Genomic DNA, 24,469 nt, shown 5'->3' with positions numbered 1-24,469 from the left:
TCAGTTCAGTTCTTGTTGTCCTCGTTTAAAATTCACTTCAAAAAGTTTTATGACCTTTTGAAAGCACCAGATGTTAGTTTGCTGATTTGTTTTCATGAGTAATGCACACCTTTATACAAGTTCTAGGAATTAGAGCTGAAGAAAAAACGTTACCTGACTGGAAAATAAAGTGATTTGTGAAATGTGACCCCTAAAGTGTTTATCATGTCCACGTTTTTTATGGGAAATTTATCAATTACAAAAATATAATCTCATTGCTTCTGTTTTTTTAATAAATTCACACCATCCAAATTCAAGCATCCATTTTCATTCTTAAGCGTGTAATTTAGACAGCATGTCATGTCATCTTGTATAGGGTTGTTCCAAACAGAAATAACCTCTTCAGATGGCCATTCACAATAAACTGCTAGATACAGGCCCAAAGATTCTTTGTTTCAATTAGAATCTCACAAAAGCAGTCTGGGTCAGTACCCCTTCAAACTATACAACTTTGTATAATTTATTTACCCCCAAGGGATGCATATTACCAATAAAGGTGCTGAAAAAAATGACTTTTTATTTAAGCATGTTTTTTGGTTTGCATTTTAAAAGTGGATTTAGCACAACCAAAATTATTTGAAATTAGGTCTGGAAAGATGTTGTGGTGCACTCTAAATTACTGTAATTTTTGAGCTCTACACCCTCAGGCTGAAGCTTCGACATATAGACATGATAGAGAGATTCTAATGGAACACACTCAGTTAATAGGTAAGGATCTTAACGACCAGCAATTCATTTTCTTGAACAAGTCAAAACATGTGTCAAGATATTTAGAGAGAGCTATTAAAAATAAAATATGGAGTTACTGTAGAATGTTTTGGTTAAAGGTAACGACTTTCCAAAAACAGTGCCTGAATCACATTTTATATACAAAAGCAGCCCACAGTCGGTTTTATTAACACCTTCACTGTAAGAAAAATAGCCTGACAGAAAATTACCACTATATTTTCCTTTAAGTTTACAGACATTTCCTTCAACCCTAAAGCTTTACACAATGCAATGTGTAATTCGAAATATGGTTAAAGAAAACACCTATTTAAAAAAAAATCAATATGGAATATTCATTGATATAAACAGAGTATTTTGATTGGCTAAGAATCTTTTTAGCGCAAAACGTTTCTGATTGGTTAAAAAGCGTGGGTCGCCCTCTGCTTGTTCAAGATGCATCGCTGAGCAGACCGATCGGCGTATGACATCAAAGTACCGCTGGAGTGATTGGAGAGCAGACTCTTTATGCTTTTGAATTGCTTTCGCGGTACTTTGATTTTCATACGCCGACCGGTCTGCGCAGCGCGAATAAGCCTGTTTACAGATACTAGCGCAAAATGATTTTTTTGATTGTTTGCTGTTAGGGCTGTTATAGCGACAGGTTTGATTCCTCAGGAGGCATTTGATATCTGTCAGCTATTAGGGATATTTATGATTAGGCTATTCCAACGAAATATAAGATATTGCTACCATTATGGTAGTGCCATATGTGCAATAAAATTAATATCATTTTTATTTTAGATACAACAGCATTTCTGCTGCTGCTCACGCACGAGCTTGTGCGTTCGCATTCTCCCCCACAGATGGGCTCAGGACGCTTATTAGGTCCACCGACCTCCGATCTGTGATGTTTGTAAGCTTGATGCTGGCCCGAGTCCCGGGTATGTGAGCGAATCACTGCACTAGAATAAAGACACTGAATAGAGCAAAGCCTCGCTTCTCTAAACCCGCCTTCCCGGGAGCTCCCATTTCCCCAAGTCCTTCCAAACTCCCACCGCAGCTCTCCGCCGGCTCCAGGTTCACATACATCCGCACTCATTCCCGTCATGAATTCCCCGTGGACATGTTTGCTTATGTTCATTCTTCGGCTTTTATTAACGATCGCATTGAAAGTGGATTCAAACTATCACACAGGTCTTGGAGATGAAGTTGACTACAAGGACCCATGCAAAGCTGGTAATATTATACACAGTGTTTGTAAACTTTATAAATCAAGAGTTTGTTTAGTTTTGTTGCTGATGTTATTTTGATTTGTTTAATGTTGTATTGTTTTATTTTAGTTATTAATGAGCTGTGTTTTGGTTCAAATTTATGATGCTTTGCTTTGTTTCGATTAAAGTTGTTTTGTTTTGGTCAAAGTCTATAATGTTTTGACTTAAGTTTTATTTTGTGGTTTTGTGTTAATTTGTTTTATTTTTAGTTTTGGTTAACATATTATTTTGTTTACTCCTACGTTTCTTTGTGTTATTTTGTTGTGTGTTGTTGTGCAATGTTGTTTGTGTTGCTTTGTTTTGTTAAGCTGTGTACTGCATGACAGCATGAGATCTGGGACAAGTGAAAGGGATCCTGGTGGTTCGGCACCTCCCCCTATCCCAACTCAGAAATCAGCATCCTCGGGCAGAGCATGTAGAACTAACATGTTACCTAATTTACAGCACAAAATGTGCTTTACAAACGCTTGAGTTGCCTGAGCAAGATTTGATGGCCTGTAGAAGAACTTTTCAGAGGGCAACATTTTGTTACAGCAATGGACAGCTCGCAACTGAATAGACAGCCAATTAAATGTCATCTGGCTATATTAACTGAATTTAATAGATGTTGTATTGTTTATGTGTCACCATGGTCAAACAGCTCCCTGCAAATTTATTTTTTTTAATGCTTTCACAAAAAATAATCATAATTAGCCTACTAATTTGTGTTATATTTTCTTAATTTCTTGCAAATTCGTGATTATGGCTTTACTTTAGCACATTGTTCACTTGTTTTAGAGGCAACGTCATTGAGCCGGTGGCCAAGCATAGGCTATTGTGATTTCCACCTGCTAACATTAACTCATTATAATATTAAATTGATTCTGAGTGCTCACCAAGAAATATGTAAAAAAGCTCAGAATGTAATCAGTCAAATCACAGAAGCACAATTAAAAAAAAAAATAATAATAATAATTCGAGAGGGATTTGAATTTACATTTAAATAAGTCATATATTAGTTATTATGTTTCTGACAGGGCTGCCCAGCATTTCAGATGATTGTTCATTACTGTCACAGCATGAAGTGGACTTCAGGCTACTGAAACCTGTCAAGAATTTGGTTTGGCCCAAAGACTATTAAACTGAGACAGTTAATTTGTTGCTAACAAAGAGAAGTGTTGAATTGCGAAATTGGAAGAGGAGCGACTACTGTGTTGTTGCTGCCACTGAAGTTGGTTTGTCGGTAAGATGACTAGATGGCACAAAAAGAACAGCAGATTTTTAATCTGAAGGCCTTTGCTTGCGTCCCTTTTGCAGTAGCTTTCAGAAATTAAATTGTTTGGATTGTGAATAAGGTGAGGGTAAAAGGTTAGCTCTACAGTGTGGCCTTAACAGAAGTGAACCCTGCCTAGAATACATTAGAAAATGCAATTATACTTTAAATAGCATATTAAACCCGTTGCTGAAAATAAATGCTTGTTTAACCTTTGCTGTTTATTTAAATATTTGATTTCTGATTGATTTTATTCTTATTAACCTTCTATTATATGGCTGTAAGGAACAGATTGTGAGCTCTACCTGAGATCTTCTGTCAATGTATTGACTGTCATGTCAATTTGGTTGAAGTTTTGATGGCTTTTGTGGATATATACACTATGAGTTTTGAGCAGAACAGCAGAGAAGATGTTAATAGTGACACATGGCCAGTTATTTGTCAAGGAGTTTAGAGTGTAGGTTTAAATTTAACCTTTAATTGGGAGCTACATCTCCTCAAAATTGGTTGGCTGTGACTTGTTTCTTTATTTGTGGGTGTATTTTTTTATATGCATGTTCATAGATTTGACAGCTTTGGATGAAAACCTCAAGGGAGGTGAAACATGCTCACATTGTGTGTTGGGTTTGTTTAGCAAATGTTTCAGGCTTAATAAGATGTCCTGCCAGGCTAAAGTGTTCCCTGCTGCCACAGAGTACAATGAATTCTGCTGCTATGTCACAAAACATGATGAATGTTCACAGCCGCTCAAGCAAATTTATAACGCCTTTACAGAATTTAAAGGATGAAAAAAAAATTAGTTGAAATGAAAGACCTTGTGATATCAAAACAAGGATTTATTACTTTTTAGTTTTTATTAGCTCTCTGAATCTACCATTAAAAAAGGTTGAAAATAATATATTTCATGAGAAAACAACGTTACAGATGACTCATAGCCATGTTTTGTATAATGTTCTGTGCTTTTTTAAATATATTATTTATTCATTTTATTAGTCCTTTACTATACCCAGTTTTCACTTCCTGTCAGTAAGAGGTACATTCAAACAGGAAAGAAAATGATGTGGGTGCTTTTGACACAGAAATAATGATTTATTAATCTGTTGCAAAATGCTGTCCCTGCTAACATGGTTCTTGTGTTTCACTTATACATATAACCTTTTACATTTGCATTGCACTTGTTATAAATAAATTGTATGAGAAAGCTTTAAGCTTTCACTGAGCGACATCTTAGTGTTCTTTAGATTTCTTTTTTCTGCTTTAATGTTATCACTTTTCCATCTTTTCCATCTTTAAAGACGTTCATATTTGCAAGAATGGGTTGTTTACTTAATCATCAGTTATTTTTAGTTGTCAAAGTCTTCACTTCTCCCTTCACTCATGGAATTTTTTTTAAGATACAGAAAGATACTTTGGTTCGAAGATGGCCATGACTTACAGATTAAAGTTCTAGCAAATGTAAGGATTGAAGACTAAATAAACAAGACCCAGAAGTTGCAGGTTTGATCACAAAGCGGAATTTTCAAGGCACGGTAGAGTTGCTAGAACAAATTTGCTCTATTATAGTGCCCTTGAGAAAATTGCACTTTTGGTCAGTGCAGAGTGACCATCCGTGCACTTACAGCTCTGTAAATTCCTGGAAAACAGAAATTGTTTGCTGAAAGACAATAGTTAATAGGTGCTTAAGAACAGCTAATAAGTTATTAGATAAAGTAGCACACAGAATAATCGTTGTGCATTTACAGTTGAAAAGCACCGAGAAAAATAAGGTGGACAGAGGAAAGTCACTTTTTCTGGATTTTGTTGCTGGTCTGTGGTTTCTTTGCACCATTTCCCTGAATCCTGACTAGCCTGTATGGGAGTGAGTCCATTAAAAGTCAGAGTTGAGACTGGCATACAAGTTGCAGCTGTGACTTCAGAGAGCTACTTTGACTTTAACCTTATGACCCCAGATTTAGTTTCTGGGGACCTGTGCACAGCTGCATTAAGCTGGGCTGAATGCTTCTTATTATGGTAAGGTGTTTCCTTCGTCAGTTGCAGAGGGTTGCATGATGCTTGAGAAGTTCATCTGGGGATGTGTTCTCACTCTCTGTTTTAGCTGCTTTTCTGGGCGACATAGCCTTAGATGAGGAGGACTTGCGCTTCCTTAAAGCCAACTATATGGACGCCAAGAAGAATGACTCTTCTAACTTCTCTATGCCTGATTCAGGTGAGAATGGTTGCAAAACACACACTGCTGCTACCATGCAATCATATTCAGTGCTACGTTGTAACTGATTACATGTAATCTGTATTGTGTAATTATATAGTTTTAAATGAATACTTAATAGCATATTAGCATGTTCACGCTTCTCAGATGCAATTCAGGTACACAAATAAAGTGTTTTATTTTTAGTTGTTTGTAATTTGTTTTTAATTTAGTAATTTGCCATGTTATTATTCATTTAGTTATTAGCTTTTTATCAACTCACAAACTCCCTGCAGTTCCTTCACAAACCCCAGTAATGTAATGTTTAATACAGAATTTAGTTGAATTTACTTCATGTTGTTTAAAACAAAGAATGGAATAGATTTTCTTTCTTTTTTAATTTTTTGATGAATATGGTGCAAAATAATCCTGTTCTATGTGATGAGTTACTTGAAAAGTAATCTAAAAGTAATCCAAAAATAATCAGGTTATATTATGTAATTTATGTCATGTAATTTGTAGACAAATACATTTTGTCTGAAGTATTGTCTTCGCCCTAGCAAACAGATCCTCAGGTAATGGCAATGCAAAGGACGACCCAGTTTTGGCTGTTCAAAGCCTTCTACGCAGACGGAGAGCAGCCACAGCCAGACCTGAGAGAGTTTGGTCGGATGGCATAATACCCTATGTTATTAGTAGCAACTTCAGCGGTAAGTCTGCATATAACTTTTTATTTTATTTATTTTATTGTTTTTAAATTAATTTATTTTTTAAATTTAATTAATTATTATTTTTTTTTGCATGCTCTCCTAATATTCCAGTGTATTGCAATTTTTCAACTGCACACAAAACCTGATTTTTTTCTGAAACTATTTTTTTTAATTGTTTTCTTAAAATAGTAATATCCTTTGGAATTTGAAGCTGGTGCTCCAACTCAGTGTTATCTATAGATGACCTTAGTTTTTTACTGATATAAACTAAACCCTGTAGGTAGCCAGCGAGCCATTTTCAAGCAGGCCATGCGTCACTGGGAGAAACACACTTGTGTGACATTCATTGAAAGAAGCACAGAAGAGAGCTACATCGTCTTTACTATCCGGCCATGTGGGTAAGTTTATGTCCTGCCTGTCTCTGGGGAGAGACATCTGTTGCTCACCAATAATGTCCCTCCACACATATTGATTATTCCAGTTCCTCCCTCAGTCCGTGATGCACAGAAACGCACCTCCCTGCCAGCATTCAAAAGCTCCAATCTTTTCAGCAGTTTTCTTTATTTGGCTTACTATAGGCATGGACTGCAGAAACAGGTTTTCCTCTAGAGCAAATCTGGCTCCCTGTAGAGAGTGCTACGGTGTGCTTTGTGTCTTTTTCTGGGTGATGGTCTTTTTTTTCTGAGGGTGCTCTTTCTGATTTTATTGCACCTTTTAAGTCACTGTGAATTGCCATTTACAACACATTTTACAGGGTATTCAATGAGACTTGACTAGGCACTAATAATGTGAAATTGTGAAATCAGTGTTTAGGGTTTAGACTATTGGTTAACATTATTCAGTTGTACAGTAATTTTGTGAAACATTATTGCAATTAAAACATTTTTTTTTTTCAATATTTTCTATTTGAATTTATTTTAATTTGTAATTTATTCCTGTGATTAAGATTAATTTTCAGCACCATTACTCCTGTCTTCACTCACTTTTAATATGCTGATTTGCTGGAAAAGTGGCTTAAAAACAGCATTTATTAGAAATAGAAATCGTCTGTGTCAATCTTTCATATTATAAATCTCTTTCCTGTTAATCTTGATCAATTGAATGTATTTTTCATTCATTTGAGCACCTAACAACCACTCAGAACATCTTAGCAACCACATAGCAACAACCTGGCAACCATCCACAGCTCATTTTGCATGTAAGCACCATTCCAACTTGGCTTTCTTGTAGGTTTCTAGTATAATATTTAATGGAATTTGTTTTTATCAAATAATTTACCTCCTAGTTTGAATGATTGAATGTGAGTGTATGTGTGGCTGTAAGTAAAAAGATGGGCCTTGCTGAAGCCACGTCATTACACAACAGTTCCCAAATCACACAAAAACATCCACGCTTAGATTCAGTCAGCACAAATCCTTATTTTCTCAGCAGAGGCAGATCCTGATCTCAAGGTCTGAATGACCATAGAATTTGCTGCATTCAGCTCATGGTGGGTCTCCTTTGAATTGAGCTAATCTTTTCTGAACTTTGATAAATCAAAAGGCTGAATGATGAAGGATGAACTTGATGGTTGTCATGCTTCCCCAGACATATAGAATGTTTTCTACTATTTGGTCTTTTTCATTCATTTCACTGTCTTCTTCCATTAAGCCACGCTATATCCCAAGAATGCTTAGCGTGCAACGCAACGCGATGCATTCATATTCTGGGGTATATTCTGCTTGTCTGTAAATGGTATATGCTTTTATTATTAAAGTCATCAAGCAAATTTCGATTTGTAATAATTTTGTAAAGTCACTTTTTATCTCCTAATTTTGACTTTTTAAGTCATAATTTCGACTTTATGGCCTAGTTTCACAGACAGGGCTTAGACTAAGCCAGGATTAGGCCATAGTTCAATTAGGACATTTAAGTAATTTTTATTAACATGCTTCGAAAAAAACATTACTGGTGTTCATCTTGAGACAAAACAAAGGCACTGATATATTTTTAAGATCAGTCAGTGCAAGTTTCTTTCAGCTGAAACAGCTAAGATTTTAGTCTAGGACCAGGCTTAAGTCCTGTCTGTGAAACTGGGGGTAAATCTCATACTGTAAATGATTTAAGTCCTAATTTCGACTTTTTATCTTCTAATTTGGACTTTTTAAGTCATAATTTCTTTTTATCTCGTATTTATTACTTAAGTATGTCATAATTTAGTGATTTTAATGTATATATTTTTTTTTACGTGGTGGAAATGGGCTTCCATATTTATTTGATCAAAAATACAGTAAAAATAATACTGTGAAAAAAATATTACAATTTCACATACATGTTTTCTATTGTAAAATATTTTGAAAAATATTTTATTCCTGTCAGAGCAAAGCTGAATTTCAGCAGTCAATATTTCAGTCTTCTATGTCACATGATCCTTCAGAAATCATTCTAATATGCTGATTTGCTCAAGGAACATACTATCATCAATGTTGAAAACGGTTGTGCTGCTAAATATTTGTGTGGAAACTGTGATGAATGTTTCAGGATTGTTTAAAGAACAGAAAGTTCAAAAGAACAGCATTCATTTGAAATATAAATATTTTTTAACAGTAAATGTCTTTTCTGTCACTTTTTTTTAATCATTTGAATGTGTTTTGCTCAATAAGAGTATCAATAAAAATAAAAAAAAAATGAAAAGGACAATGTTACTGACCTCTAACCACTCAGATGATATTAAACTTACCTAACTTAAAATTCTTGCATACAAAAACTTGTTTAATGTTGTTTCTGCAACAGTGAAGAAAGCAACTATACAAATACAAACCAAACATTAATTTCACCATCTGTTTACAAAATGTGCCTGCAAAATAGGTCCAGAAGTGTTTTCTAACTCCTGGCTTTGTTTAAAAAAAAGGTGCTGCTCATTTGTCGGGCGGAGAGGTGGAGGGCCCCAGGCTATATCTATCGGGAAGAACTGTGACAAGTTTGGCATCGTGGTGCATGAACTCGGGCATGTCATTGGATTCTGGCACGAGCACACACGACCCGACCGGGATGAGCATGTTGATATATTTAGAGAAAACATCCAGCCAGGTACAGTAATCTAAACCTCTACTACAAACAACTGTAGAATGACTTCTAATGCTCCTGTATATGCCTATAGTTGCCATAATTATAACTTGTATGCATTGTATTATATCTCAAACCCAGGAGATTCAGTGAGATTCAGTAGAAGTGTGATGAAGCCTATGTTGCACTTTACAGGTCAGGAGTATAATTTCATTAAGATGGAGCCAGATGATGTAGATTCGCTTGGAGAGGTTTACGACTTTGAAAGCATCATGCATTACGCCAGAAACACTTTTTCCAGGTTTGGATTCATAAGACTTTAATGTAACTTGTACACAAGTAGCTTCTGTTATTTTAGAGATACTTGGATAATATATAACATACAGTTGGTGTAGAAACCATTTTTACTCAGAAATTGCTAATATATGTATCTCAAATAATTATAAAGAAATGACAACACTATATAACTTACATTTGTATAAATGAATACAATTTCTGCTAAATACCACTTCAATCTGATTTTGCAGCCTCCCGTTGACACTTTAATTATACTCTGTATGTTGACTAAAAAAAATCAACCATTATTTATTCTCTGATGTATTAAATTATAAAAATACAAATTTCTACACTAATTATAAAAGACAGACACATTATTGCACGTGTTATTGTCTTGTTTTTAAGACAAGCGTTGAGCTGATGGGACAGAGCAGGACTTGAGGACTTGGCGCTCTCACAGAATGCTGACTAACCTGTTGTTAGTGGCTTGAGGATGGAGATCCAGCCAGCTGCTTTGAGGGGGCCCGTTGTTTAGGACAAGCAGGAAGGAATTCAGACAGGGAGCCAAGGCTGAAGTGCAGATAGGCTTTTAGGTAGAGTGTGCTTTGGTCAGTTCTTTTGGGTCTCACAATGCTGCTCTGAATTGACTGTGCTGAAAACTCGCAAACAGTTTGGAAACAGTGAGGATAATGCTGATGTAGTCTACACCAGAAAGAATTCAGGATGTTGTGATCAGCTTCTGTAAAAAGTCACATTACTCTGTCCTACTACAGTCAGCGTTCCCATGGCCATGACATTTAATTTAATTTAATTTTATTGTTTGTTACTGTTCTGTATTGTTTTGAATTTCGTTTGAAAACAATATGCAGTATATAATGCAGTATATATTTTTAATAACTCAAACGTATTAAGAAAATATACATGAGCAAACCAGTTTGGTTTAAAATTATTAAAAAAATTCCTTGATGTTATGCACAGTCAGAAAAAAGGTACACAATTGAGGTCAAAAGGTTACTTTTGAAGTACTAATATGAAGTACTTTAAGGTACCATTTAGGGGTATATAAGGTACAAAGAGGTACCTTTTCACTTTTGTACCTTAGGGTAGCGCAACATTGACAGCTTTGTTACCCTTTTTTCTGAGTGTGTGGAAATTGATCAAAATGCCTGTGGTTAATGTATTCTATATTTTCTAACAGCCGTAGTCAGAGTCTGAGAAAAACTTCACATCAATTAGTAGCGCAGTGGTTTGTGGGAAGCTGGCATGGTTGCTCTGCGATTGTTAATTTTAGTGTTTTGCAAAGTGGCCCCTCTCCTTCTGGCTTCTAAACCAGGAATATTCACATTGTGCGGTTTTACCTCCAGAATTTTGCAGTTGGGGGATCCTGGAATTAGGCCAAAACAAATAGAGCTCTTCCAGGCTTTTTTGTCCTGGACAATTGCAGGGCTGGAGTGCCGTTGTTCTCTGGCATGCAGGGTGGGCTCCAGGGAGTCGCAGTCCAGCGAGGCAATGCTTTAAACTCCACTCTGACCGCTCTGCGTCCACATGCTGGCCATTCAGGGTGCTGTCGTCATGGGAACTGGACGAGAGAAAAGAGCAATCATTCTGTCCTCAGAGCAGCAGAGACTATATGTAGTGGACAAGTGCCACTCAAATGTGATTCATATTTGAGTGGTGCAAGCTGGATCTCTGGTGTCATTATTATGCACAGTGGCCCCAAAATGTATTTGGACACATATCATGTTAACTAAAACTAAAACCATAAATCATTTTTGAAACTTGAATCAAAATAAATATTTAAAAATAATATTTCAGCTAGTTGTCAAAGCAACATTTTCAAGTCTAACTAAAACTAGCTTAACTACATAAAAAAAAAAATACAATGAATAAAAACTGTATTAGAATCATTCAAAATATAAACAAAAAAACTAATAGGACATCAATTTTACTAAAATAAGACTATACTCAAGACGTCACAAGAATAAATGACTTTTTAAAATATTAAACTAGTAAACATTTATAATATTTCATAATAATACTGCATAGTTCTACTATTCTTTAGTGTTTTATCTTACTATTCTTTATTGTTTTTATCAAATAAATGCAGCCTTTCAAAAACATAAAAAACTTACAAATATGAATCTGTGATGTAATAATCATGTACAGTGGCCCCAAAATATATTTGGACACCTGAAACACTTACAAATTCAAAGTATATGATTGTCACAGCATTCAATTAAAAAAATGAAAAACTAAATATTTTAATGAAATATAGCACACTTTTAAAGCAAGATATTTCACATGAAGAAGTTTTAATTGATAAATTAATACATGTAAAATAATGTCAAATTCACAATTTGTAATATGGTGTTAAAAGTCATTGCAAAGTGTCTCAGAATTTAGTTCTAGTAGTTGCAATAAAAGCTCGTGCAGCATTTGTTTGAAGGCAGTGACATTCAGACAGTTGTGGATTAAACCTTCAAATACTTAGAAGTCACCGTGTCAAGGAATCAACCAACCATCAGCCAAGAAAAAACTTTGAGTCCCTTGTTAGTTTCATAACATGTTCATTGAGTCAGCACTGCCTCAGTATATGACATGATTCATTTTTCAGATGCATTCTCCTTATATCTGTATCTACATTATATCTGAGATCCTCAAAAAGGCTTTTGAGCATTCACTCACAAATAATTGGGGGGCTGTTGCTTTTGTGCTTCTGTGAAAAATAGGGGCATCTATCTTGATACCATGCTGCCAAAGTATGAAGTTGATGGAGTCCGACCTCTCATCGGGCAGCGGACGAGACTGAGCAAAGGGGACATCGCTCAAGCTAGGAAACTATATAAGTGTCCAAGTAAGTGGTCCTTACGTCAGGCATCTTTGTACTGTAGCAGCCAATCTTGCATCACTGCACAACCTTTTGAAGAAGCAGCCAGCTTTTTAGAATTCCTTCTGCTCTTGGTTCCAAAGAGTGTTTTTGATAGATGCATTTGCGACTGTCACATCAGTTTAATTACCCTAAAGTGGGAGAATGAAACAGCTGTATTATTATCCCTTGTAACAGAACATTTGTTTTTTCAGTCATCTCCTTTAATCTCAGCTGGACTGATGGTGATTTCCCACTTCAAAATAAAAGCGTGATCCCTAAAACTGACCTTAGCATCTGGAAAACTCCTACTGTTTTCCAATAAGAGGATCGGGTTTCCAGGTCAAGCATCTGTGAGTTTGTCTCAATGTGGTTTCGACTCTGGTTTGTGCACAGGATGTGGCGAGAGCCTTCAGGACAGCACTGGAAACTTCTCCTCCCCTGGGTTCCCTAATGGATATGCTGCATATCTTCACTGTATATGGAGGATATCGGTCACGCCTGGGGAGAAGGTAGAAGAATCATATTCCATGAGCTGATATACATAAACACATATATGTGACGCTGGTCCACAAAACCAGGCATAAGGGTCAGTTTTTCGAAATTGAGATTTATACATCATCTGAAAGCTGAATAAATAAGCTTTCCATTGATGTATGGTTTGTTATGCTAGGACATATTTGGCTGAGATACAACTATTTCAAAATCTGGAATCTGAGGGTGCAAAAAAAAATCAAAATACTGAGAAAATCACCTTTAAAGTTGTCCAAATTAAGTTCTTAGCAATGCTACTAATCAAAAATTAAATTTTGAAATGTTTACAGTAGGAAAATTTCTTTTTTTCTTTTTTTTTTTTTTTTTTTTTTTCTTAATTTTGTTGGACAATTTGTTGGGCAGTCGTACAATACATTTCACTACATGTCGTACTACGTATGTATATGTATGTGACAAATAAAATTTGAATTTGAATTTGAAATTTGAATTTGAAAATTACTAAATATCTGTATTTCTGTTTTTACTGTATTTTTGATCAAATAAATGCAGCCTTGGTGAGCGTGAGAGACTTATTTAAAAATCATTAAGTACAGTAGTGCAGGTAACCTTTTTTTGACTTCTAACTTCTCTTTCCTTTTGTCTGTGTTTCATTCTCTTTGTTAGATCATTCTTAATTTTACTTCAATGGATCTGTACAGAAGTCACCTGTGCTGGTACGACCATGTGGAGATCCGTGATGGATACTGGAGAAATGCACCTTTGAAAGGTTCTCGTATTTCTTGTATTTATCATTTCTTTGTCTTAAATGCCTTAATTATTATAATTTTTTTTTTTTGGTAAAAAAATTATCTTGTTTTTTAATTACTGAAAAAAAAAGAATATGCAAATATGTCTGAATATTCCATCAACCCTGTCCGTGACAATCTGAAAGAAAGTGGAGCCTGATCTTTGATCAGATTGTTGCATTTGCTTCAGGCCGTTTTTGTGGAGACCAGCTACCTGAGGCCATCGTGTCCACTGACAGTCGACTGTGGATTGAATTCAGCAGCAGCAGTAATTGGGTGGGGAAAGGCTTCTCTGCTGTCTATGAAGGTATAAATCCACTGATCACCAGCTGAGAGGCTCATCTGTTCCCCTGTAATAATAAGTGATGTCCTGTCCATGGATTCAGCTATTTGTGGAGGTGAAGTGAGACGAGACAGTGGGCAGATCGAGTCACCCAATTACCCTGATGATTATCGTCCTAATAAAGTGTGCACGTGGAAGATCATCGTACCCCAGGGGTTTCATGTGGGCCTCGTCTTCCAGTCGTTTGAGGTAGGGTGCACAAGTCTTGTGTTCTTGTTATTGTCATGTGATGTTCTATAAGTAGCCTCAGACAGCAGTGTGAGAGAGCACAAAATTATACATTACAATGCTGTCATTTGTACAACATGTTTGTCTCCATGACTACTGTTGATATAATTGACAGAATACTGAACTTTTTAATTAATAAAGCAAAATGCATGACCTTGTTTACTGCCATTTCACATAAATGGGTTAAATAGATCTGCATCATTACTCAGTCACATGATCCTTCAGAAATCATTCTAATTTTCTGATTTGCTGTCAAAAACATATTTATTATTATTATGTTGAAAACAGCTGAGTAGAATGTTTTTCAGGTTTCTTTGATGAAAAGAAATCTGAAATAGAAATCGTTTGTGTCATTATAAATGTCTTTATTAACTTTTGATCAATTTAATGTATCCTTTCTAAATAAAGGTATTAATTTCTATCATTTCATAATTTAATAATAAATATATTATAAGTTAAATACTGACGCCAAGCTTTTGAATGGTACATTATAATAGTACATAATGGTACAGCACATTATAATGATAAAAAAACTTTTTATTTCAGATAAATGCTGATCTTTGAATCTTTCTATTCATCAAAGAATCCTGAAAAACATTTACTCAACTGTTTTAAATATTGATAATAATACTAATAAATGTTTCTTGCACAACAAATCAGCATATTATAATGATTTCTGAGGGATTATGTGACACTGAAGACTGGACTAATGATGCTGAAAATTCAGCTTTGATCACAGGAATAAATTTTATTTTAAAACATATTCAAATAGAAAGCAGTTATTTTAAATAGTAAAAATATTTCACAATATTACTGCTTTTCCTTTATTTTGGATCAAATAAATGCAGGCTTGATGAGCAAAAGAGAATTATATAAAAAACATTAAAAATCTTACTGTCCAAAAACTTTTGACTGGTTGTGTATATCGCTACATTGCCCCCCCCCCCTCATAAATCTATCCAAAGGTATATCAAATTCAAATTCGAAATTAATAATATAAAAGCAGTTTCTGCTACATTTTTGAGCCTTTTTTGTCACTTTTCCCAAAAAAGAAGTGTACAGTGGAGATCAAAATTAGAGAACAACCTACAACTTACTAAAAAAGAAAAGTGTATCCTATTGCAAAATAAAAAAAATAAAAAAAATCCACATCTAGGCACTTGCATAATTAGCTAACTAAAAGCCTTTATTGTAAGACAGGGCTATATATTAAAAGACATCAATGCGTATCAGCCTAAGCAGGATGGGGAGTACACCCTGACAAAGGCCTGCTTAAGCTGATACGCATTGATGTCTTTTAATATATAGCCCTGTCTTACAATAAAGGCTTTTTACTTTGCTAACTATGCGAGTGCCTAGATGTGTTTTTTTGTATTTTTTGTATTTTGAAATAGGATGCACTTTTCCTTTTTGACATTTTGTTCTGGAGCACCCATAGCTTTTTTTTCTGTGAGTATCTGATGCACCCCTGGTCAAGATTTTTTCTTTGACTACGATTTACTAAATTTTAAGGTCACTGCTTTGAAGTTATCCTAAGAGGAGTAGAATGGCAATCCTATTTCAGATGCATTTGAATAATATTTCATAATTTAATTGTATTCTGAAGCACAGTATAAAAAAACTTAAATGAGATATTTGGGGAAAAAAAAACTCTGATCAAAATTAGTGTACACTTACAGATACTTCCAAGTTATTGGTGTTAATCTGGCGCCTGGTGCTAATTTCCTTAATTATATAACAAATCCTATTTAACTGGCAGCATTCCTCCAATTTTCACCGAGATTATAAAATGGTGGGCTGCAATATGCGGTACACTCCCTACAAGCATCAACCTGCAATTTTCATGCAAGACAATGCTCCCTGTCACACTGCAATACGGGTAAAGCAGTTTGTTGAAGCTAAGAACACTGAAATAATGAAATGGCTGGCCCAGAGACCTGATCTAAACTCGTATTGAAAATTTCTGGAAATTCCTTGTTGACAAAGTTATGGCTAAAAAACCCACTACAGTTACTATGGAAGAGACTAGAAGAAGAGTGGACCAAGATCACAGATGTGCTGAAGTCATTCAAAGCAAGGCCACACTTGCTACTCATTTTTGACAGACGTAAACCTCCAACATTTTAGTTGTATTCTTTCGTGCCACAGTGTTCTCTAATTTTGATCACTGTGTTTTCCACAAAATAAAGGTTTTTGTTGAAATGCCTTGTTTTTTTTTGTCAAACATGTTAGTAAAACAGTGGTATTCCTACAGCTAATATTCCTTCAAATTTTGGGCGATGAAGATTTACAACATTTCAGAGAAAATCAAGTATTGTTCTCTTATTTTGATCTCCACTGTACATACTTTTTAAAAGAGCACTTGGAAATTATATACTTTAAAAGAATATACTTAAGTGCAAACAATATTGTTTTTGGACACCTAATTGCATGTTAATTGCAATTAATCAAAATTTATTATAATTTAGCTTGATATTAAATGAAGTCACCTCAACCTTAGAATGCTTTTTTAGTAGGACATAAGAAATTATTAACAGAAATTGAGGTAGAAAGTACACTTTCTAACCATATTTCAAAAACAATGGAATTATGAAATTAAATATAAAACTGTATGGTTAAAGTGTACTTCCTACCTCAATTTCTGTTTTGCTTTTAAAAATATTTAAATGACAAATTTGTAATAATGAAGTTGCAATTTAATGTATATGATATTTTAACTTTAAATGTAATATCAAATATCAATCAGGTACTTTACATGTACTTTAGTAAGTTAGTCAAAATCATATTAAGTGTACTTTATTTATGCATGGCTAAAAGATTATGAAAACAATGATTTAAAAATTTAAACTTTTAATATGACATTGTTTCAAAAGTGAGTTATGAAATACAGCAATCAAAGTGTACTCTTTGTAAGTACACTTTTCATTTCATTAATATTATCTGCAAGTACATTTTAAAAATATATATACTTTTAAGGTTTAAAGCACACTGCAATCACTTTCAGTATAACTGAGCACATGTTTTCTTTTTTTTACACTTGTTATTATAGAGGAATTTGTAGACAGAGCATTTAATGATGGGAAGAAAAAGGGATTGAATCGAGAAATGTCATGAAATTTTAGTCATTGCAGAGCAAAACAGATATATTGATGAAATGCCTGTGATTTATTGTGGCTTCAGCTTGCTGTCATAGCATCACAAGTGCTAATTAGTAGTAATGACAGTTAAGCATTCTTGGGTTTCTTATTGATTGTTCGGACAGAGAGGTGCCACAAGTAACATTTCTAGTATGACCCTTTTCTCTGCTTTCACACTCAGATTGAGAAACATGACAACTGTGCGTATGACTACCTGGAACTGCGAGATGGCGATTCCGAGAACAGCCCCCTACTGGGCCACTTCTGCGGCTACGAAAAGCCAGACGATATCAAGAGCAGCTCCAACCAGCTGTGGATGAAGTTTGTATCTGACGGTTCTGTGAACAAAGCTGGGTTTGCAGCTAATTTCTTTAAAGGTGACACTCAGAATAATATATAGACTGCTTTGCCTCCTTTGTGACCTTCTGACCTTGAGTTTTGTTTGTAATTCAGAGATTGACGAATGCTCTAGGCCTGATAACGGTCACTGTGAGCAGCGCTGCATTAACACCCTGGGTAGCTACCACTGCGCCTGCGACCCTGGATACGAGCTTTCTGCAGACCGCCGCAGCTGCGCAGGTGATACCAACACTTTTAAAGTAAACTAATGCACTAAAACAACACAGAAACCCTAGTTCTGTCAGGACCACTATCGTCAAAATGATTGACACTTAGCATACAGTTTGGTTTGGTGGTATGGTTCTATTCTGGGCAAAAACTCCCTGCCCATTCATGCAGCCTGTCATGAATGAGCAGGGAAAGCAGCAATTATAACCCCCCTAGGGTAAACAGAACAGAACAAAGCAGAATATCATTATATTTAAGTGTAACAACATTATTCAAGATAAAAGGAGTCTGATTCAATGAGGAATATCAGAAAGCCAAGTCCTGACTGTGGCGAAAGGAGGAGTTGGGGATGGAGGAGGGTAATTTGCTCAAAGCTGCTCAATAATACTGAATAGAGCTTATATAGGAATCTTAACCTTAATCATCATCAGTGAGAAAGTAAGCATGCACAATAAAGTGCTGGTGGTCATTGACTCTAGTGAGGAATCAAGAAAAAAAACACTAGTTTATGCTAGTTACCCCCAGAGATGTGGCGTAAGCAACCCCAATAAATGCAGTGGCTAAGGAGATGAGTTTTTGAGTCCGTAAAAACATCAACAACCTAAGAAAATAATTTTTTTGAGGTAATGTGTAATGTCATCTTGTTAAAACGAATTTCATAAAATTAGTATTGAAAAACGTATCGTTTCGTACCGGTATCGGAGTCAAGGTATCAATATTGAACATTTTTGAATGATACCCATCCCTATCAATGTATCTAGCCCATACAAATATACATATAAGCCAAATGCTGTCAGTGCATGTTGATATTGTGTATTATTATTATTTTACAAAGACATATATAAACATAAAGAATTTTTTTTATTTATTTAAGATTTTTTTTGTCATTTTTGCCTTTATTCAGACAGTGTAAGGAAAGTTGCAGGAAAGTTGTTTTAATATAGTTGCAGGCTATATAAATATATATTGTTGATATAGGGTTGTATATGGTCTAAAATAATCATATTATTGACATTATTTTATTATTAACATGGATTTTATGTTATAAAATTATCAATTTATCAACAAATTTATCTTCATAAATTCAAAAAATATATGTGTGTGGAAAATTATATATTGCCTTATAGGTAATACATAGCAATATGACTCTCGATGTGGAGCAATTTATGTCTGTCATATATTACATTTCCATATGGGTTTTTAAGTTTTAAAGGACCAGACGGTGACATCAGACCTGAAGTTGCCTTTTAATACCAATAACCGATCCGGAAAACCAGAGTGTGAAAGCTTAATCATGTTCCAGTAAAAATCACCTTAGTGTGTGCTACAGACACGAATGGTAGAAATGTGGCTTAATGAGGACTGAGGAGAGATGTCCTGTTGCTTTTCTAGCAGACTTGCTATTTTTGCCTGCCAGACTATGAAACCCCATTGACTAACACTAAATGAGCGACTCAAGTTATATCTAGATAACAGAATCTTATAGAGAACTACTGAAGGGCTCTTTTGACTTGAGCAAGTAATCAAGCAGCCTAACTGCCCTAGTACACCCTAGTAACCCTAGAACACCCTAGTAACCGCAAAAAACTCAGAACACCTTAGCAACCATATAGCAATACCCTGGCACCCTCCTCCTGCAACACATTGGCAAAGCGACTTCTGCACTGGCAAAGAGCCACCACTTACACTATGTTCAAGAAAAAAACATATCAAGATATACAGAAAGTGCCATTAAAATTACAGTAATCAACTGCAGCTGGTTGGCTTTGTTAAAGGATTTTGAATTGCAGTATTTCTCTGATATTATTACAGTTTTTATTAATATTTTATATATATATATATATATGTATATAGATAGACAGACAGACAGACAGATAGACAGACACACAGACGGACGGACGGATGGATGGACGGATGGATGGATATAGAGATAAATTTTTTCATGGTGCATGTGCGATAATCATAGGAGGAAGCAGTGCTTCAGTATCTCACAAGAAAACCAACACACAGCAATCAGAGAAACTCTCTCAGTTCTCTAATGAGATTGGTTTTCTTGTCAAAGATAAGAACAAAGACACTTTACTCGTAAAATATAGAATTCTATAAGGTATCTTGGTTCGATGCTACTTATGCATTCATTAAACCAAGCAAGTTTTCAGCTCTTTCTTTATGTTTAAGAATGGGCAGCATTTTTGGATTACATGAACTCTTTGCACCCTAAAGCCTTGAAATGTTTAAGAATAGGCTCATTGATGCTTGTATTTAGATTTCTTTAGGTCTTTACAGTGGTAAGGATTAACAGTTGAGTTGCAGAAAGCTGGAAGATTTCTGTTATATGTGTCTCTTTGCTTGTTGGCTTGGCAGTCAAAACAGCATAATAATGGCTCCTCCGTCTGATCCCAGCAGCTGCCTGTGGTGGATTCATCTCCAAACTCAATGGCTCCTTCACTAGTCCAGGATGGCCACAGGAATACCCACCCAACAAGAACTGTGTGTGGCAGCTCATTGCCCCGGTGCAGTACCGCATCACTCTGCTTTTTGATGCTTTTGAGATCGAAGGGAACGATGTAAGTTGACTATGCTGGAGACTTGTGTGTGACTTGTAACAAGGTTGCCAAGACCAACTAATCTTTTGACCACAATGGCAATGCAATGTGCCCATCTGTTTGCAGGTTTGTAAATATGATTACGTTGAGGTACACAGCGGCCTGTCCACAGATGTAAAGCTTCATGGGAAATTCTGTGGCACAGAGAAACCAGAGGCGATCACGTCTCAACTCAACAGTATGCGTGTTGAGTTCAAATCAGACAACACCGTGTCCAAGAGAGGCTTCAAAGCTCAGTTCTTCTCTGGTGAGAATGACCTTCATGTCCTTTGCAACTTGCCGATAATCAGCTAATGAACAATATTCATGCCAGACAGCCTTGACTTTTTTTTTCTGATCCTGCATTCAATACAAGTACAGTAAGTTCATAAAGTAATGTCATTCTGTCCTTCAGCTTGTAACTGTGAACAAAAATCACATTTACAGAATTTCACATACAATGGAAGTCTGTCAAGGTTCCTTTAATAGCGTGCATGAATGTTGTAGACTCCTGTTTGACTGTCAATCAGCAGACTATATAATAATAATGTACTTCCTCTTTTTCCTCTTGTAGACATGGATGAGTGTTCTAGGGAGAATGGAGGTTGCCAGCATGAGTGTGTGAACACGTTTGGGAGCTACAGCTGTCAGTGTCGCAGCGGCTTTGTGTTGCACAGCAATAGACATGACTGCAAAGAAGGTTTGGCTTCACATTACATTACCAATCATTCCGGTATTGGAAAATATTTGTCATGTGTGAAATAAATTGATTAGAAGGTAAGAAAACAATTGATGTTTTTTGAACCCATTCATTTGCATTTTAACACAAAATGTCAAAATTAAATACTTCAGAGTATTCTTGTATTCTTTTTGAAGTCACATAGATACTGATACAGAGGTGAATGTTTTTTTTATTGCAAAGTGCAGTTTCGTTATTGCTCCAAGGTTGCCCCGAGTGCACAAAAACACTTCTTTTTGCTTTCTGTAAACTCTTTAAACCTGGATTTGAAAGGTATATTTTTCCCAAAAATAAGTAAATGCTGCTGTTTGCTCACCCTCATGCTATTCCAAACCAATAAAAACTTTGGTTACTCTTCAAAACACAAATGAAGATATGTTGAATGAAATCTGACAGGTTTTTGTCCCTCTGTTGACCCTCTATTGTCCAGGTAAAGAAAAGGCTAAAAGACCCAAATAGGTCATAAAGGCATTGTAAAATGAATCCATATGAATCTCATGAAATATTTTAGACATTTTATATGTATTTTATTTAGATTTAGAATTATGAAAATAACACAAGATATAGAAAATATCTTTTTTAATATGTCTTAGTCTTTACACTAATCCTAATTCTGGATTCCCAACAATCATTTATATCTTATATTCGTGCTTTTAGTGGGCTGTGATCAGGCCATTACCAGTGTTTCCGGTATCATCACAAGTCCAAACTGGCCAGATAAATACCCCAGCAAGAAGGCCTGCACATGGACCCTATCCACCACCCCAGGCCAGCGCATTAAACTGGTATTTGCATCATTCAGCCAGACAAAATGAGTGGTTAAAGATAGAGCATACACTGCTCATCAAAGGAATGGTTAAAACCATTCCAGCTCAAGTTGTATTCTCTCTATTCACAGGTTTTTGAGGAGATTGACATGGAGGCTCATGAAGAGTGTGCTTATGACCACTTGGAGATATATGATGGTCCAAATGGCAGAGCAACCAGTTTTGGTCACTTTTGTGGGAGTAAAAAGCCATCGCCTGTTATTTCCAGTGGCAATAGCATGTTCCTGAGGTTCTTCTCGGATAACTCGGTACAGAAGAGGGGTTTTAAGGCCTCTCATTCAGCAGGTATTTTTTTGTGTGGTCGTGAGGTTCTCCATAATGAACGTTTGATTTCAGTTAACGATAATCGCTCTTGTTCTCAGAGTGTGGCGGTAGTCTGAAAGCAGAGATAAAGACCAAGGATCTGTATTCCCACGCACAGTTTGGTGACAACAACTATCCCGGAGCTTCAGACTGCCAGTGGGTGGTCTCAGCGGAGAAGGGCTACGGGGTGGAGCTCATCTTCCACACCTTTGAGACTGAGGAGGAAGCTGACTGCAGCTATGACTACGTGGAGCTGTTTGATGGCGCTGATGTCAAAGCGCCCAGGCTGGGACGTTACTGTGGGTCTGGGGTAAAGCAAGAATTTAAGATCTTTGTTAAATATAAGCAATCATTACGCTTAAAATGTCTATACATTTTACAGTACAACAATTTATATGTCTCAATAATTTTATCATTTATAGCCACCAGAGGAGATCTACTCGGCTGGTGATGCCATTGTCATTAAATTTCACTCAGATGACACCATCAACAAGAAAGGTTTCCATGTTCGGTACACAAGCACCAAGTTCCAGGACACCTTGCATACTAGTAAATGAGTTCTTCATGACATAAGAGCTCTGGAGAACATAGCAGCCAGGGGCCTCTAATATTTCCTGCACACCTGTGATAGTGATGCCACCCAAGGCCCCATGTTCCCTCCCCTCCAGACTGCAAAGAAGACATAGTGGTACCAAACCCCTTCAAAACGCTGGGAGGACAAGCTTGATGTAGGGATATGGCAACATAAGTTGTCCTGTCGTACTTCAAAGGATCCATTGAAAACTCTATAGGAAATGGAACATAGATATTTTCAGTATGAAGAGCTTTGTTGACTGCAAGTCAAGGAGGAATGATAAATTAGATTGTCCCATCATGTCCCTGATGCACTTTTGTCTCCTAGAGATCTCTTCAGTTACTCAAAGGCTAGAATCTAAAAGACTTTTAGATGATTCTTTTATTATAAAATGAAATAATGAAATGCACAAATCATAATTCTTTATTGCCACACATCTAGTTGGTGGTAATTGAGTTTGGAAATATATAAAATATCATTCAATGATAATTACAAGGATTATATCTTTTGTAAAAAGCAATTCTAGCACTATTTCTTACATGAGAGTTGTACATGATTATTCAGACTACTAGAATTAAATTATATGACATTAAATCGTGCACCTGAAGCAATGAGCTGCAAGACAGAAATGTTAATGTGACTAATAAACATATGAGATGACATTTATTTTATCGTTCTTTTGACTGTGTATAAAACGAGCTAGGATTGAGGCTATATGAATACAGAACAAACTTTATCAGAAATCTTGGTCTTTTGAAACTACATGTTTATAATGATTGGTTTATGGCAGTCCTGCAACCTTGAACTGTGTAGTAGCGTGTCAACCTGGCTAATAGCAAATTAGTTTATCTTTATGATTTGTTAATGTTTTTGTTTTCTAGCTTGGTCAGACTGGTCTGTATTGGCTAGTTTTAAAGGGGGTTTGGACACATTTAAGCTTATCAGCCTAACTATACATGTAAAATCGTATAGCTAATGTCTTTAAATCCTCTCTTAAAACTCACCTTTTTAGACTTTTATAAAAAAAAAACAATCTTCTTCAGTGCGAGCTACGCAGTGATCAGTGATACCTTACAAGTACAATACAAGTTTTTTTTTTTAGTTTTTTTTTTTCGTCCTTTTTAAATAAATCGTGTAGGTGATGTGCATGATTTATTTAAGTACAATTGCACCATCCTGTGGTTAGTGATGGTGACTGCATTGATTTTACGAAGTTCTGACGGAAAAGAGGCCGGAGAGATTTTGTTAAATAATAATTTTTTATTATTTTTAATAAATTTCTTTCATGGATTATACAAGTTTGTATCAAAATGATATGATATCATTAGTTTTGTAGATTTAGACTATAGACCGCCTATCATCCTACGACCCATACTGTGATCTCTTGTGTTGAAAAAGTGTATATTTTCTCTTTCTCTGCAGGATTTGAATAAAGACCGTGTAGACAGTGAGGTCCGTAACACATCTGTTAGCATTCCCATATTTATCTCGGTGACAGTGGAAGTATGCTTGTGTCCATCTTTGGTCACTAATA

The 24,469-nt window shown here is 35.7% G+C and overlaps 1 protein-coding gene across 1 annotated transcript; it reads left to right on the top strand.

Annotated features, from left to right (window-relative positions):
- Window positions 1–1,853: 1,853 nt before the first annotated feature.
- LOC306866241 (bone morphogenetic protein 1-like) lies at window positions 1,854–22,918 on the top strand (the record flags this gene model as incomplete). Its single annotated transcript, XM_079411339.1, has 20 exons — window positions 1,854–1,983; window positions 5,366–5,476; window positions 6,016–6,165; window positions 6,446–6,563; window positions 9,056–9,234; window positions 9,406–9,511; window positions 12,216–12,340; window positions 12,749–12,864; window positions 13,511–13,613; window positions 13,823–13,939; window positions 14,019–14,164; window positions 17,522–17,717; window positions 17,794–17,919; window positions 20,311–20,474; window positions 20,580–20,760; window positions 21,067–21,192; window positions 21,889–22,016; window positions 22,130–22,343; window positions 22,421–22,671; window positions 22,784–22,918. 20 exons carry the CDS (start codon window positions 1,854–1,856, stop codon window positions 22,916–22,918), a joined length of 2,922 nt encoding a protein of 973 aa, XP_079267465.1.
- Between the last annotated feature and the right edge of the window lie 1,551 nt (window positions 22,919–24,469).

The sequence above is a fragment of the Barbus barbus genome (genome assembly GCF_936440315.1).
Source record: "Barbus barbus genome assembly, chromosome: 47".
In the NCBI taxonomy this organism is placed as follows: domain Eukaryota; kingdom Metazoa; phylum Chordata; class Actinopteri; order Cypriniformes; family Cyprinidae; genus Barbus; species Barbus barbus.
This window is presented reverse-complemented; position numbering and strand designations above follow the sequence as displayed.